The sequence below is a fragment of the Mycteria americana genome, chromosome 16, assembly GCF_035582795.1.
Source record: "Mycteria americana isolate JAX WOST 10 ecotype Jacksonville Zoo and Gardens chromosome 16, USCA_MyAme_1.0, whole genome shotgun sequence".
Taxonomy (NCBI): Eukaryota; Metazoa; Chordata; class Aves; order Ciconiiformes; family Ciconiidae; genus Mycteria; species Mycteria americana.
The window spans coordinates 11485836-11498482 of NC_134380.1; the positions used below are offsets into that span (position 1 = coordinate 11485836).

At 60.6% G+C, this 12647-nt stretch overlaps 1 protein-coding gene across 7 annotated transcripts in view; it reads left to right on the plus strand.

Annotated features, from left to right (window-relative positions):
• ARSG (arylsulfatase G) overlaps positions 1-12647 on the plus strand; it is a 46580-nt gene that overhangs the window by 28446 nt on the left and 5487 nt on the right. For 5 of the 7 annotated variants that reach the window (XM_075518905.1, XM_075518906.1, XM_075518901.1 and 2 more), the window contains 4 exons: positions 2785-2893; positions 7537-7657; positions 11339-11429; positions 11754-12422. In XM_075518905.1, coding sequence (XP_075375020.1) covers positions 2785-2893; positions 7537-7657; positions 11339-11429; positions 11754-12088 — 656 coding nt within the window. In that variant the 3' untranslated portion in view covers positions 12089-12422. Of the gene's footprint in view, positions 1-2784; positions 2894-7536; positions 7658-11338; positions 11430-11753; positions 12423-12485; positions 12604-12647 lie in introns of those variants that run through there. The other 2 variants (XR_012778126.1, XR_012778127.1) reach the window with 2 other exon arrangements.

Consider the following 12647-nt stretch of genomic DNA (forward strand, 5'->3'; position numbering starts at 1 on the left):
TTACGCAGTGTAAACGCGCGCCGGGCTCAGTTCCCCTCTTTGCTCGGGGTCAGCGGGGAGGGAGCGGTGGCGGAGGGGCCGCGGGCGGCAGCGCCTCTTCCCTCCTCCGCTTCCTGACACCCAGGCGATGCAACTGTGGCCGCTTCCCTGGGCAAGCGCTGCCACCGGGCTGGCTTGCTTTCCCGTTCCCAGAGCCCTTCCTTCGGCTGGCCCCGGGATGAAATCGTAACCTTAATTTATTTTTTTTTTAGTAAACAAACCCTGCTGACGACCTGGGTTGCTCTTGAGCAACCGACGGTCACAAGCCGGAGCAGATGGTACAGGCAGTCCAGCGTTCGGGAACAAAGCTAGGAAAACACGGCCCCTTTCCAGCCTCTCGCTGCCCTGCAAAAACACCCCGAGCCCCCGCTATCGCGGCAGGCTGGGGAGGAGGTCGGCTGGCAGGGCTCTGGGAGCTGGCTGCAAATACTGCCTGGGAGGGATGACTTCTGAAATCCCTCGGCTGGTTGTTGCACGGATGTTTTGAAAGCCAGCCCGGTGTTACTGTCCGCTGCCGGCCGGTCTAACGCTGCAAACACCCGCTGGCGTGGGTGCTGGGTGGGTGGGATGCTCGGCCATCCCATCGCGAGGATATTGTCCCCCGGCGGGGAAAAGCCCTTCGAGGAGCGGGAGGGCAGGAGAGGAAGAGCTGCTAGGGACTCCATACGTTTCGCATAGCTTGGCGTTTCCTTTTAGGGTCCAACCCAAATTCCAGGGATTTTTCAATTGATTTTGGGTGGTCGCTGGAGTCGGTCCTCGCCGGGACAGAGCAGCACATCCCTGCGTGCTGTCCCCCTTCTCTGGTTGGGGAGCTTCCCACAGCCCCCAGCCTGCCCCGAAAACCCGTCTCCCACCTCGGGGCCAAGAGCCCGGCAAGGGGTGCCGGGATGGAGGTGTGCGTTTCGGGGATGTGATGCTGGCTGTGTTTTGAGGCAGGTTTGGGAGGCTCCGGACCCGGTGTCCCCATGCTGAGGACCTGCTGTGCGTGACAAGAGGGGGACTGGGGGGTTTCGTCCCAGCGCGGGAATGCTCAGTTCAGCTTTCCTGGAAAGCCACAGCCTCCACGGTCCCCACAGCAGCAGGGCTGCATCACCCCTGCTCTGGAGAAAAATCCCTCGTCGGGTTTGGGGTTTCAGCCCCGTTTACTGCTCGAAGCGTTAACGTGAGCTCGTTCACGGGCAGTTCCGGCGTCCTGCCCAGCCAGAGGTACTTGGGTGGCCGGAGGGAAATACCCACCCGATGTCCTCCTGGAGACTCCCCAGCCGTGCATGGAAAAGCCCTTGAAATGCAGCTGCCTTACTGGGAGGACGAGTTACTTAATATACGTGCAGAGATGGGGATTGATATTAATTGCTATAATTGCTATAATTTCCGAGGGCATCTGAAGGCAGGGCAGGCACCTTGCTTAAGCCGTACATGATGCATGTTGGAAGCGCTGTTACGTTTCCAGTAGCCACAAGAAACCCCGGTGCCAGCTGTGTCTGACCGCTTCAGGCCCCAAAGAGGCGTTCATCGGGGGGGAAACGCCAAAAGTTCGGGCGGGGAGTGGGAGAGAATGGGGACGTGCCTGGTCCGTTCCGGCAGGACAGGCAGCGGGGTCAGAAACCTTTTCCCTGGACTATTCCTCGTGCTGCTGGCACCAGGGCATCCGTGCCATGTGCGTCTTCCCCTGCTCCAGCGGTGTGGGTATGGCAGCATTGCTTGGGGGTGCAGGATCAGCCCAGATGCCCGCAGCATCGGGCGGTGACTCCCGGATGGGGATGGGGACCAGTGCAGGGACACAGAGGGGCAGGGGGAGGCTGTGCCACACTGGGGACATCGCCTCTCTTGGCTCTGCCCGGAGGAAATGGCTTTGGGCGAGCGCCGTTGCCATGCGCACGCTGAAAGGCGGGCGGACAAAGGCTGCGCCTGGGAAGTTTGCTCGGTGAATCGGGTTGGGATTTTCTGTTTGCCCCATTCCCAGCCCCTTCCCCCCCCCAGCTGCCTGGGGCCCTTTGGGCTACAGCCAAAGCAGAGGCTCTCTAACACCCTTCCACCCGTTTCGATGCTCAGCACCCCGTTTTGTTGCTCAGCACCCCTGTTTTGTTGCTCAGCATCCCCATTTTGTTGCCTGGCACCCCCATTTCAGTGCTCAGCATCCCAGGTGGAGGAAGGGACCGGGCAGCTTCCCCGCGCTGCGCATCTCAAACCCAAGGGCAGAGCAGGGGCGTTTTGGGTGATGTCAGGGAAAGAGCTGAACAGGTTAATTAGCCGGCAGGCGGGTTATCAGCAGGATGGTATTTTTAATGAAGCGGGTTTCCAGCAGACTGGGGGGCTGTTGGTGCTTTACCACACAGAGGGCAGCAGCTGCCTGCACGGGGCCATTCGCAGCCCCTGGCATAAATTCCTACATTTCCTGCCAGCTCCATACTCTCTCCCGACATCAAAAGTGGATGGAAATGTGGCAGCTCCAGCAGCCGGCTGTGTTTCTCATTGCTCGCTGGAGCCGAGGGGAAACACAAGGCAGTGCCAGACTGAGCCCCCTTTCTTTTCCCTTTCCCTATTTCTTTTAAAAACTCCTGTAACTCTTCTCCCTCCCCTGACCCAGCTCCATCTCCAAGGAAATCATCCTCCTTTAGGGTCATTTTCCCCATCTCTGCCTCTGAGTAGTTCCTTTCCCAGGGAAACTCCAGGGTCAGGATTTTTTCCCGTCAATGCAGAGCTCCTGGGCAGTGGGATGCTGAGCGCTGCCCTTTTCTCTTGCAGGTGGGAGCTCGGCGAAGCAAACGACCTGGGAAGGAGGGCACCGGGTGCCGGCGCTGGCGTACTGGCCCGGCCGCATCCCTGCCAAGCAGACAAGCCGTGCTCTGCTCAGGTAAGAGCCCGGCCGGATTGCACTGGGGAGCGGGGCAGCTGCTTTGCCCCCGTTTGGAAGGACCCACCGTCCCCGCGCTGGGACCAGGTGATGATCTGGATTTTGGCAGCAGCAGCTGCCCGTGCTGGTTATTGCCTGCCTTGTGCCAGACTCCGTACTTTTGTCCTCTCCCAAGCCCGTAAGACTTAATGCTTCAGCAAAGAGGAATTGAAAGGGCTTTTTGTGAGGCTGGTGGATTGGCGTTAGCAGCCGCCGGGCTCCGTGTGCCTCCTGGCCGCGGTGGCTGAGTGCCTCCCGATAATTAAAAGATGACGATGTTCTCTCTCTCCACCAAGAAGCAGGCTTAGGCTTTGTGGTTTGTGAATGGCTTTATGTGGAGGAGGGTGCGGTTGTGGGAAAGGCTGGCTGGAGAGATGGCGCTTGCAATCAGCGCAGGATGCGGCCGGGCTGGGAGGTAGCAAGCCACTTCTGCCGTTTCCGGCGAGAGCGGAGGGGAAGGGCTGCTGCCTCCTGCTCCTCGCCTGGCCGGGGAGAGCTGCACCGCGGAGGGTGGCGCGGAGGGGTCCTTATTGCGGCAATATTGCGCCTCTGCATGCAGCAATCGCACCTCTCCATGCAGCACTTGCGGCAATCGCACCCCTCTTTCCAGCCCTCCTTTGCAGCAAATGCAGCATGGGGGGCACAGCCCGGGCTGGGGGCAGCGCGGTGGGATGCCCCGGCCCCTTTCGTCCCTTGAAGCACACGACGGTGGAGGTCAGGGTGGTGGGGCCGGGAGGGTTGCTGGGTGTTGGGAAAGAGCGTCCCAGCTGCTGGAAGCGGGTCCTGACTGGTGGGCCCTGGGGAGGTGTTTCTGAAGTCCATGAGATAAGCTGGAGCCGCTTACTCCTTACATGGCCTGAGGGCAGCTCTGGGAGCTGGATCTTTGCAGGGAAGGTTGGAGGCACAAGCTGGGTCACTGACGGCTGGCGGAGGGGATGGGGCGCACGCGGCACCCCTTGGGTTTCACCTCCGAACCCTTCCCCTCCATGGGTGGGTGACCGACCGACCGCTGGGACACGGGGCAGAGCTGCCCACCCGTGCCCACTCCGCTGGCCGGGGCAGCGCCGGGCAGGATCGGTGCCCGTCCCCATCCCCCTGTCCCACCAGCCTCCTCGCCCCCCTGCGCACGCTGCAGCCCTGTTGCCAAACCCAGGCATTCCGTTTATCTCCTCGAAGACCTTATCTCCTGCATTTCCCAGCTCCAGTCCAGCAGGTTGGACGGCTGGAAATCTAGAAAGCCAGCGGCAGCACAGGCTCTGCTACACACCGGGCGCTCAGAAAGCGGCTCTGTAGCTTCCCAGGGGTCACAGCACAGCCAGCATCCCCCCAGCACAGCCCGGCATTGCCACGGGGCCGTGCCCGGCTGGTGCAGGGTGATGCCCTGGCATCAGGAAGAGGCAACCCCCTGTTTGGGAGGCAGGACAGAGCCAGCCTGGGGGACGCGAGGGATGGCTTATGCTCAGGAAGGTGTCACCACTGTGGTCCTGGCCACGGCCTGAGCTCTCAGGCAGGGGATGCGGAGGGATGCAGAGGGATGCGGGGGCCAGGAGCTCCTCGGTGCTCGCAGTGTGTCGGGGCAGGTGGCTTTTCTCTGCACCTAGAGTCACCCCTGGGGACATCCCTCAAAAGACGAGCACGTGAACTAGGGCGGTTGAAGATTTGTCCCCCAGCTGATGGGGGAGACAAGAAGCTGGGGAGGGAATGAAATCTGTGTGCAGATGTGGCTGGGAGACCTCTGCACAGAAGGAGGGACCTCTGTCTGGTGGGATCCCCCGGGAAGGGCAGAGACTGGGCAAGGGCAGGCGTTAACTGCCTGCACGAGCCTCCTTCTGCCCCTGAGGTCATGAAAACGCTGACAGCCTTTGCCGTCTGGCTCGGGAGAAAAGCTTGCCCAGGACTGCGCCTTGCCTCTCCCCGGTATAGCTCAGCTTCACGTCCTCCCCAGCGCATGGAGCGGAGAGGTGAGCGAGGTTGAGTGTGCCCGGGGGCCGGGGAAGCTGAAGCCAGCAGAGAAATGCTGATGCATCGCCGCAGACCCGCACCTGCACGCTGGTTTCTGCAGAAAACTGCCTTGTCGGCTTTTCTTAATTATATTTAATTGTCGGAGCCACCCGCCGTGCTTCTGTCCTTCCTTGCCCCAACCCAAAGTAGGGCACAGAAGAAATAGGTCACTGGGGCGGCGAAGAAGCAAATTGCACCACCCTGGCTGTGCCCGCGGCGTGGGGCTGGGCAGGTTGGGCAAGCCGGCTGGGGCGTGGGGAGAGCTGGTTCAGCTGCCCGCAGCTGCCTGCAGCTGCCTGCACCGCGTCATGGCCGGGGCAGGGCAGCGCTCCCGGCCGCCGTCGTGCCCGGGATGCTCATCGCCAGCACAGCACCCCGGGCGGCTCTGCCCCTCGGGCAGCAGGCAGGGAGCTGCCTGTCCCTGGGCGCTGCCAGCCCTTTTCCCTCGGCGTCCGGGCCAGCAGCGGGACGCTGGAGTGACTTTATTTATTAAATCTCCCTTGGCCGGGGCTGGGGTTGGCAGCGTGGCTTCCCCTTTCCCTGCAACGCGGCTTCCCCAGCTTGGCTTCTGAGATGTGCCTGCTGGCAGGGCCTTTGCTTTGATGCCAGCTTTGACCAAAATCCTATTTTTTTCGTGCTTTTTTCCACGGGTTACATCTGCCCGTGGCGGGGGGGATCTTTGACCACCTCCGCGCTCAGTCACGTTGTTCTCCCACCTCGGCGATGGTTTCCAGCGGTCCCATCTGCTGGGTCGGGGCCGCTTGGTGCAACCGTGCGAGCATCCGCACGCACCGTGCTGGGGGCCGGATCCTGAGGGTGCTGAGCACCCACAGGACCAGGAGCGCTGACCGGGGCCTGCCCTGGGCTGCCATTTCGGGTGGACCCGGGCTGACCCCAGCGAGGTGCCTGCAGGGATGTGCCCTGCCTTGGGTGCAGCGAGGAGCCAGAATTTTTTTCGGCGCCTCCCGGCTCGCCTGGCCGCTGGGGCCGTCTCCGTGAGCGCGCTGTACCGGGGCTGCCTCTCAGCAGTGTTTGTTCTTATTTGTTCTCTCCGTCTCTTAGCAGCTAAATTAAAACTCGCTGAAGGGGGAACCGAGGGCCCTTAAGTCCTGGGCTTTTTTCTCTCTCCGCTCACGCGGCCACCATCGCGCACACCGGCCGGGAGGAACGCCGTGGCAGGACCGCGGTGGCAGGACCGCAGCAGCACCCTGGGCGCCCCCGAGTTGGGGGACCTGGTGCTTTTGCCTCCCCCAGCAATTTCCTTGTCCCAGCTGATCCCCCGAGCTGCTGGCACGAGGGTTTTGCAGCCGGAGGGATGCAGGCTGAGTCCCCGTTGGCCGCCCGGCACCGGTGGCTCTGCCGGCTCATCAGCTCCAGTGCCGTGGCCTCGTCCCTGGGGAGGGCACCGCTGCGATGTGTCACTTGGCCACACTGACATCCCGCTGTCCCCTGGGGCCATGGGACACCCCTGGTGCGGGGTGGCTCCTTTTAGAGGTGTGGGGTCACCCCGCGACCACGTCTGCGAGAGGGAGGGACGCGCTCGGTGGTGGCGGGGGGGCCGGGACACTTGTGCCTCGCGGGAGCGGGATGTGGGGGGCGAGGGTCAGATGTGGCGGCTGCGAGTGGGCTGTCCCCGTCCCGCTGGAGTCGAGCCTGGACCCTGCTGGGCAATGTGGCCGGTGGAGGGGGAAGCCCATGCCCAGGCTGTGCAAGGGGCTGGCAGCAGGGCCGGGTGATCCCCGTCCCACCCCAGCAATGACTTTGCTCGGCCCGTGCTCCCTCCGCGCTGTGGGGACGTGCCGGAGGGTGGGGAATCGCTGCAGCCAAGCTCTGGCCCCGGGGCCACAGGTAGCAGGCGGGAAAGCGGAGACCCCCTCTCTCCGCATCCCCACAGAGCCAGAGGGACAGCGGGTCACCCGCTCCTTCCCTGCGTCCTCCACACCGGGAAGTGACCAAGGATGAGCCCCGAGCGCTCTTTTGTGGCTGAGGCCCCTGAAAAACCCGAGAGGCTTATGGTGGAAATGCTGACGGGCGTTTTGGTGGGAGCGCACAAAATAGCACCGCTCTCATTTTCCATTCTGGCTGCGACGGCTCGTGCTGCGCCATGCAAAAGCGAGACCACATTTTCCTGGGGCGATGGGATCTGCTGTCATTGGCGTAAAAAGTCCCTGTGCTAGCACTTTCTCCGGAGGGTGACCTGCTGCCTTCCCCGTGTGTCCCGGGGGGGGACAGGAGGGCGGGAGGGGGCTGCCCCGCTCCCCACCGTGCCCCTGCCCTGCGGGTGTGGGATTTGCCGGCGCGGGAGCAGCAGATCCTGGCTGAACCCGCAGCGCCTGGCGAGCAGCCGGTGCCGGGGGTGGGAGGTGTGCGAAGCAAGGGCTTGCCGGGGCCGAGTCGCTGCTTGAAGCCGGTTTTAACCTTTTCTGCAGAGCTCAGCTGTTGGGATGGGTGCTGGGAAGCGGCTGGCCCCCCCGCACGGCACTCCCCTGCCATCGGTGCACCGCGTGCCCCCTGGGCGAGGGGCTGCGGGGTGCAGGTGGGGTTGGGGGGACCTTCCGGGGATCTTCGCTGCTTGCTCTGATGAAAGCCACCTCTTTCCCCAGCACCCTGGACATCTTCCCTACGCTGGTGGCCCTGGCTGGGGCGGCGCTTCCCCCAAACAGGCGCTTTGACGGCTTGGACGTGTCCCCGGTTCTCTTTGGGTGGTCGGACGTGGGGCACAAGGTAAGGCAGAGCCACCTCCCCCGGTGACATCCCCCTCCTGACAGCAGGTCCCACCGCCTCTGAGCTACAGCAGGTAAGCGGGGGGCGGAAAGGCTCAGAGCTGGTGACGTGCGGACCCACGGGAGCATCGTCCCCCTGGTCGGGAGGAGGAGGACAGCCGGAGACGGCTGGGTGCTGTACCAAGGCTTGGGGTGCTGGGGTAAAAGGGCTTTTGGATTAGCAAAGAGTTGTCTTAGCTAAGAGAAATGCCTTGTTCGTAAATCTGGGATTATAGGTGAAAACGGCTATGCACGCAGCCTGGCGTGCCTTCCGCGCGCTGGCAGGGCTGTGCCCGCTCTCCGGGGGGACACCGTCCCAGGGGACGCTCGGGCTCGCCTGCCCGCACGGCAGCCCCACGGTGCCCAGCACGGCGTGTCTCCTTTCCGACCGCAAGAGGTACACCAGCATGGGAAACAAAAGATCCCAGGGGCTCAGACCTAGTTGTATCCGCTTTATTTATCTTGCCAGATCGAGACATAACGAAGCCCTCCTTCTCCCAGCTCCTTGGCTGGGGAACGTGCCTGTTACTGATGTTCGAGTGGGGCAGCCTGTCCGTACCCTGCAGCTCTGCCCATACAAAAGGAGCTGCTGACAGCTCCTTTAAGCCTAAAAAATGCAGTTAGCAGAACAAGCAGTATGGTGATGCATTTTTCTCAGAGTTGCACAAGATTTTTGCAGAACGAAAAGAAAAAGAAAAAAAAAAAAAGGGGGCTTTAATAGCAGTCCCACAGATAAAGCCTGATTTTGCTTTTAAAGTCCACCCTCCTGCGAGCACCATGAGCCAGCTCCCAGTGGGGATCTTGGATTTGCTTTCTGTGTCCATCAGGGTTTTGGTATTTGCTTCGTATTTATGGAACCCTCTGCTGAACCGTGAGATAAAGCGGGGAAGCGGATGGGACGCGGCCAGCGTGCTCCGCTGTGCTCCTCGGGATTAACCCTCTTCTCCTGCGTGCCTGGCACCGGGGAGGGGGGGACCGGTGGTTTGCTGGGAGCGATGGTTTGCTGGGAATGATGGTTTGCTGGGAGCGATGGTTTGTTGGGAATTACGGTGTTCTGGGAGCAATGGTTTGCTGGGTGTCAGGGCGTGGTGGAAGGGCACGAGCCCGCGCCAGCCATTCCTGCGTGTTTCAGACCAAGGAATAAAGTCCCGAGCTGCCACGCGCCGCCAGCTCCCCCGGCTTCCCCAGCATCACCCTGGCCCCGTGCTTTTTTAGGGGGGGTTGTGCTGCAGTCAGGGCTGTGCTGCAATCAGGGTGCTCTTCCCTGCGGGGCTGGGAGCCGGGGGGCACAGCCGGGTTGTTCCTGCCCGTCCCAGCAGGGTGGGCATCCCCAGGGGATGCGATCCAGCTGCCCCCGCTGCCGTGGGACAGGGTGACCTTGGGGGGACACACAGCACCCGCCTGCTCCAGCCCCACGGGGTGGCCGGGAGCAAGCGCGCGTCCCTGCTCCCTCCCCTCTTGGCTCTCTGCCTTTCATCTCCCGCTTGCGAGCGGCTGATAGCAATCCCCCCTTTGATGGTGCAGGGTTTTCCTTGACACAAATCCTCCCGAAAGCGGTTCCTTTGCTTGCCCCGCTGCCCGGTTTCTGCACGCCAGCTGCTTTCCTAACTGGGGTCCCTGGGGCGGCTGAGGCTCCCCGGCACGAGCTGCCCGGGGTAACCTTGCTCGGCGTCCCAGCCCGTGCGCTCGGCACCGGCACAACCTGGGACGGGGCTGGGGCGATGCCAAGGTCCTGTTTTGGGCGAAGGCTATTTACAGTAAAAATAAACACATCCTACAAAATGTATCAAGGGTACAAGTGTCAGACAAATAAGCTTTTTCCATTAGCTTAATGGCAGAGGGGTGTGCGCCTGCTCCCTGCACGCTTGTGCAAACAGCCCAGAACACTGAGTTCAGACAATGGGTTTTCTGGGGAGAAAAGGCTTTTTTTCCTCTTTTTTTTTTTTTTTTTTTTTTAATTAAAATAACGAAGTCAAAGATCAATAGAAGGGTTGCAGACCTGGGAATGTTTCTTGAAAGGGCTCAGCTGAAACAAGCTCCTTAATTATGCAGTAAATTATAATAGATTTTCTTAGCATGGGGTTTTATGAGGCAGGTTTAGGAACGTGCGTGTTGGTAGCGAGGGAGGTTTGAGTGCCTTTACGCCGACATGGCAGCGTCCCAGCTGTGCTGCTAAAGGTAACGCCAGCTGTGACAGGGCGCAGGCAAAGCTTTAGGGCTGGAAGCAGACGAATTGGTTCAGTTCCTGGTACCTTGGCTTCACGGGCCCTTGAGTATTTGCTGGTTTCTACTTTGGAGCTGGTTTATTCTGACCAAGGAGCACCAGCGTAAGGGGACTCTGGAGCAGGGGTTTCCTCCTTGCAGCAGGCTTACACTGCGCCACCTCTTCCACTTTACACCCTTAATTTTTTTCCCTAAAACGTGATTTTTAAACCAAATTCCAGAAGGTGATTTTTGTTTTTTTTTTTAATTTGCCTTGCAATGGAGGGCAATAAAAGAAACCCAGAGCATTTGGAAATCACCCCCCACCCCGAATCCTGGCATTTCGTGGGTGAGTTACCGACTGGCCCCCCAAGACAGCAGCCGCATCCGGACCAGGCAGCGCGGGAGCGGCATCTCAGGGCAGCGGAGCGGGGTGCCCGGCGGTGCTGCGTGCCGGGGCAGGGCTCTGCGCCGGGCACCTGCTCAGGCATTACCGCGCTGATCAGCTGCGAACGCTGTTACTAAACTTGGCACCGCAGCTGCCTACAACTTCGGCAGATGTTTCTAATTTTTAGCACAGTGGAAATTTCTTGAATCACTTTTAAACTCAATTCCCAGGGAGGAAACCTCGAGTGACTCATCCTTCAATGAAGCCATTGGCTCCGCGGCAGATATTATCTGACAGCCGAGCCCGCTGAACTGTCCAGCTCACTTGTCTTCTCGCTCCCGTGTGCCAAAGCAGCCGTCCTGTGCGGATCAAGTGTCCTAAATACGGAAAGGGAGAGATGCGACCCGCCCTTCCCTCCTTCCCTTCCTTCTCACCCCCATCCCCGGTGCCAGGACGGCTGTTGTCAGGGAAGGGAGCGCTCGCACAGCGGGGTGAGTCAGCGGGGGAGACGGACCGGGAATGATGTTCCAGCACCTCACCTACCCGTGCAGCCTCTGCTTCGCATGAGCTCACCCTCAGCTTGTGGCTTGCTGCTGGCCCCAGGCAACGGTTTGGCTCCCTTAGATGTCCCTGCCACTAGCTGGGCTGTGAGCACCGAGGGAGACGGGTGTCTCGTTGGCATGGGGCAGAGGCGGGTGACATAGAGCACCCGAGACCGTCCCGGCTCCACAATATTCTGCCCTGCTCTGCTGAAAGCCCCGGCACCTTCGTGATCCCTTTCTAGCAGCAGAATTGATCTGGGGAGGTAAATTCAGGGGTCCTGCATGCAGGGCCAGGAAGGCAGAAGAGAGATGCTGGTGTTTCCCGGTGCCCTTTTGCTGTCACCCCACCCTTCAGCAAGCAAAACTGGGTTGGTTGCTCAGAGTCCAGGGGTTAAATGGTGTCCCTGAATGTGTGCATGGGTGGGATGTGGTCTCATCTGGGGAGGGAGCGCGTTTCACAGAGCTGGTTTTCTGCAACGAGCTGACGGGCACTTTTCTGCTCTTCCTTCAGGTTCTGCTCCACCCCAACAGTGGGGCAGCTGGGAAGGCCGGAGAGATAGAGACGCTACGGCTGGCTCAGTACAAGGCGTTTTACACCACAGGTACTGTGTCCCTTTTAGAGATCGTAAAGTCTGGGAAAAAACTTCTGGAATTCTTGGTTCCCTGCAGATACAGGTAAAAAGCAACTCAGGTTAATTCAAGCAAGAGCAAACCTAGCACGGATAAGCACGTGCCCCCCTGTGTCTGTGTGATGGGCTTTGCAGCCCGGGGTTGTTGGCCTCAGAAGCACTCTCGGACTAGCAGCAGGACCCGGGCTCCCAAAGCTGGGACATGGTGGGACCAGGCCATCACGGACGGGTGAGGAATACAGAGATGATCCCTGGGCAGCCTGGGACTCCAGTGTTTTTCTCTCGTTTCCTCCCTAGGAGGAGCGATGGCTTGCGACGGGAGCATTGGGCCAGCTGAGCATCACCAGCCACCCCTCATTTTCAATCTGGATCGCGATATCCAGGAGCAGGAGCCTTTGGCCGTGGCATCCAGAGAGTATCAGGCAGCGCTCCCTGCAATCAGCAGGGCTTACGCACAAGCGCTGGAGGACATCGCAACAGACAACGTCTCGGTTGCAGATTACTCCAAAGACCCAGCCGCGACCCCCTGCTGCAACGCACAGCACGTGGCCTGCCGATGCCAAGCGCCCGGGTCTCACGCAGCCATGCCGGCCCGTCGCACGGAAAGAAGAGCAACGTGGCTTTGTCTTTAAGCAAATAATTGCTCAGGCTGCTCCTTTCCCGAGTCTGGTTTCTGTGAACGGGACTGTTGTGCATGCTGGCTCCAGGCTGGAGGTTGGCCACGGAGGAGAGGGATGGAGGCTGCAGTCCCCTTTGCTCCGTGCTGTGAAGCGGGGAGGTGAGTTAGCTGCGGGTCTGCGTGAGCACACAGAGGGTCCCCTTTGCTGCAGAGCAGGACCGTCACCCCGGCAGAGCAGGGCACTGCAGTACCTGGTGGCTCTGGGCACGTGGAAGGAGACAGGCTTTTTGTAGGGCTCTTTAGCTGAGAAAGAGCCAGGCTTGGATTAAAACTACCTATTGCGAGAGCTGGCTTTGGGAGAGAATTCCTCTGGGAAATTCGCTTGGCTTTCCTCTAAAATGGACTTACAGGAGGGGCTGGTGGGAGCACAAGGCAGGGGAGGACGGGGCCCGCAGCCTCGGAGCAAACGTCCCTTCTGGTGCCGAGACCCTGGAAGTCCGTGGCTGCAGAGAGAAAATTCCCGGCCAGCACAAGGTGAGTGCTCTGGAAAACGGAGCACCTGCCCCTCCAGC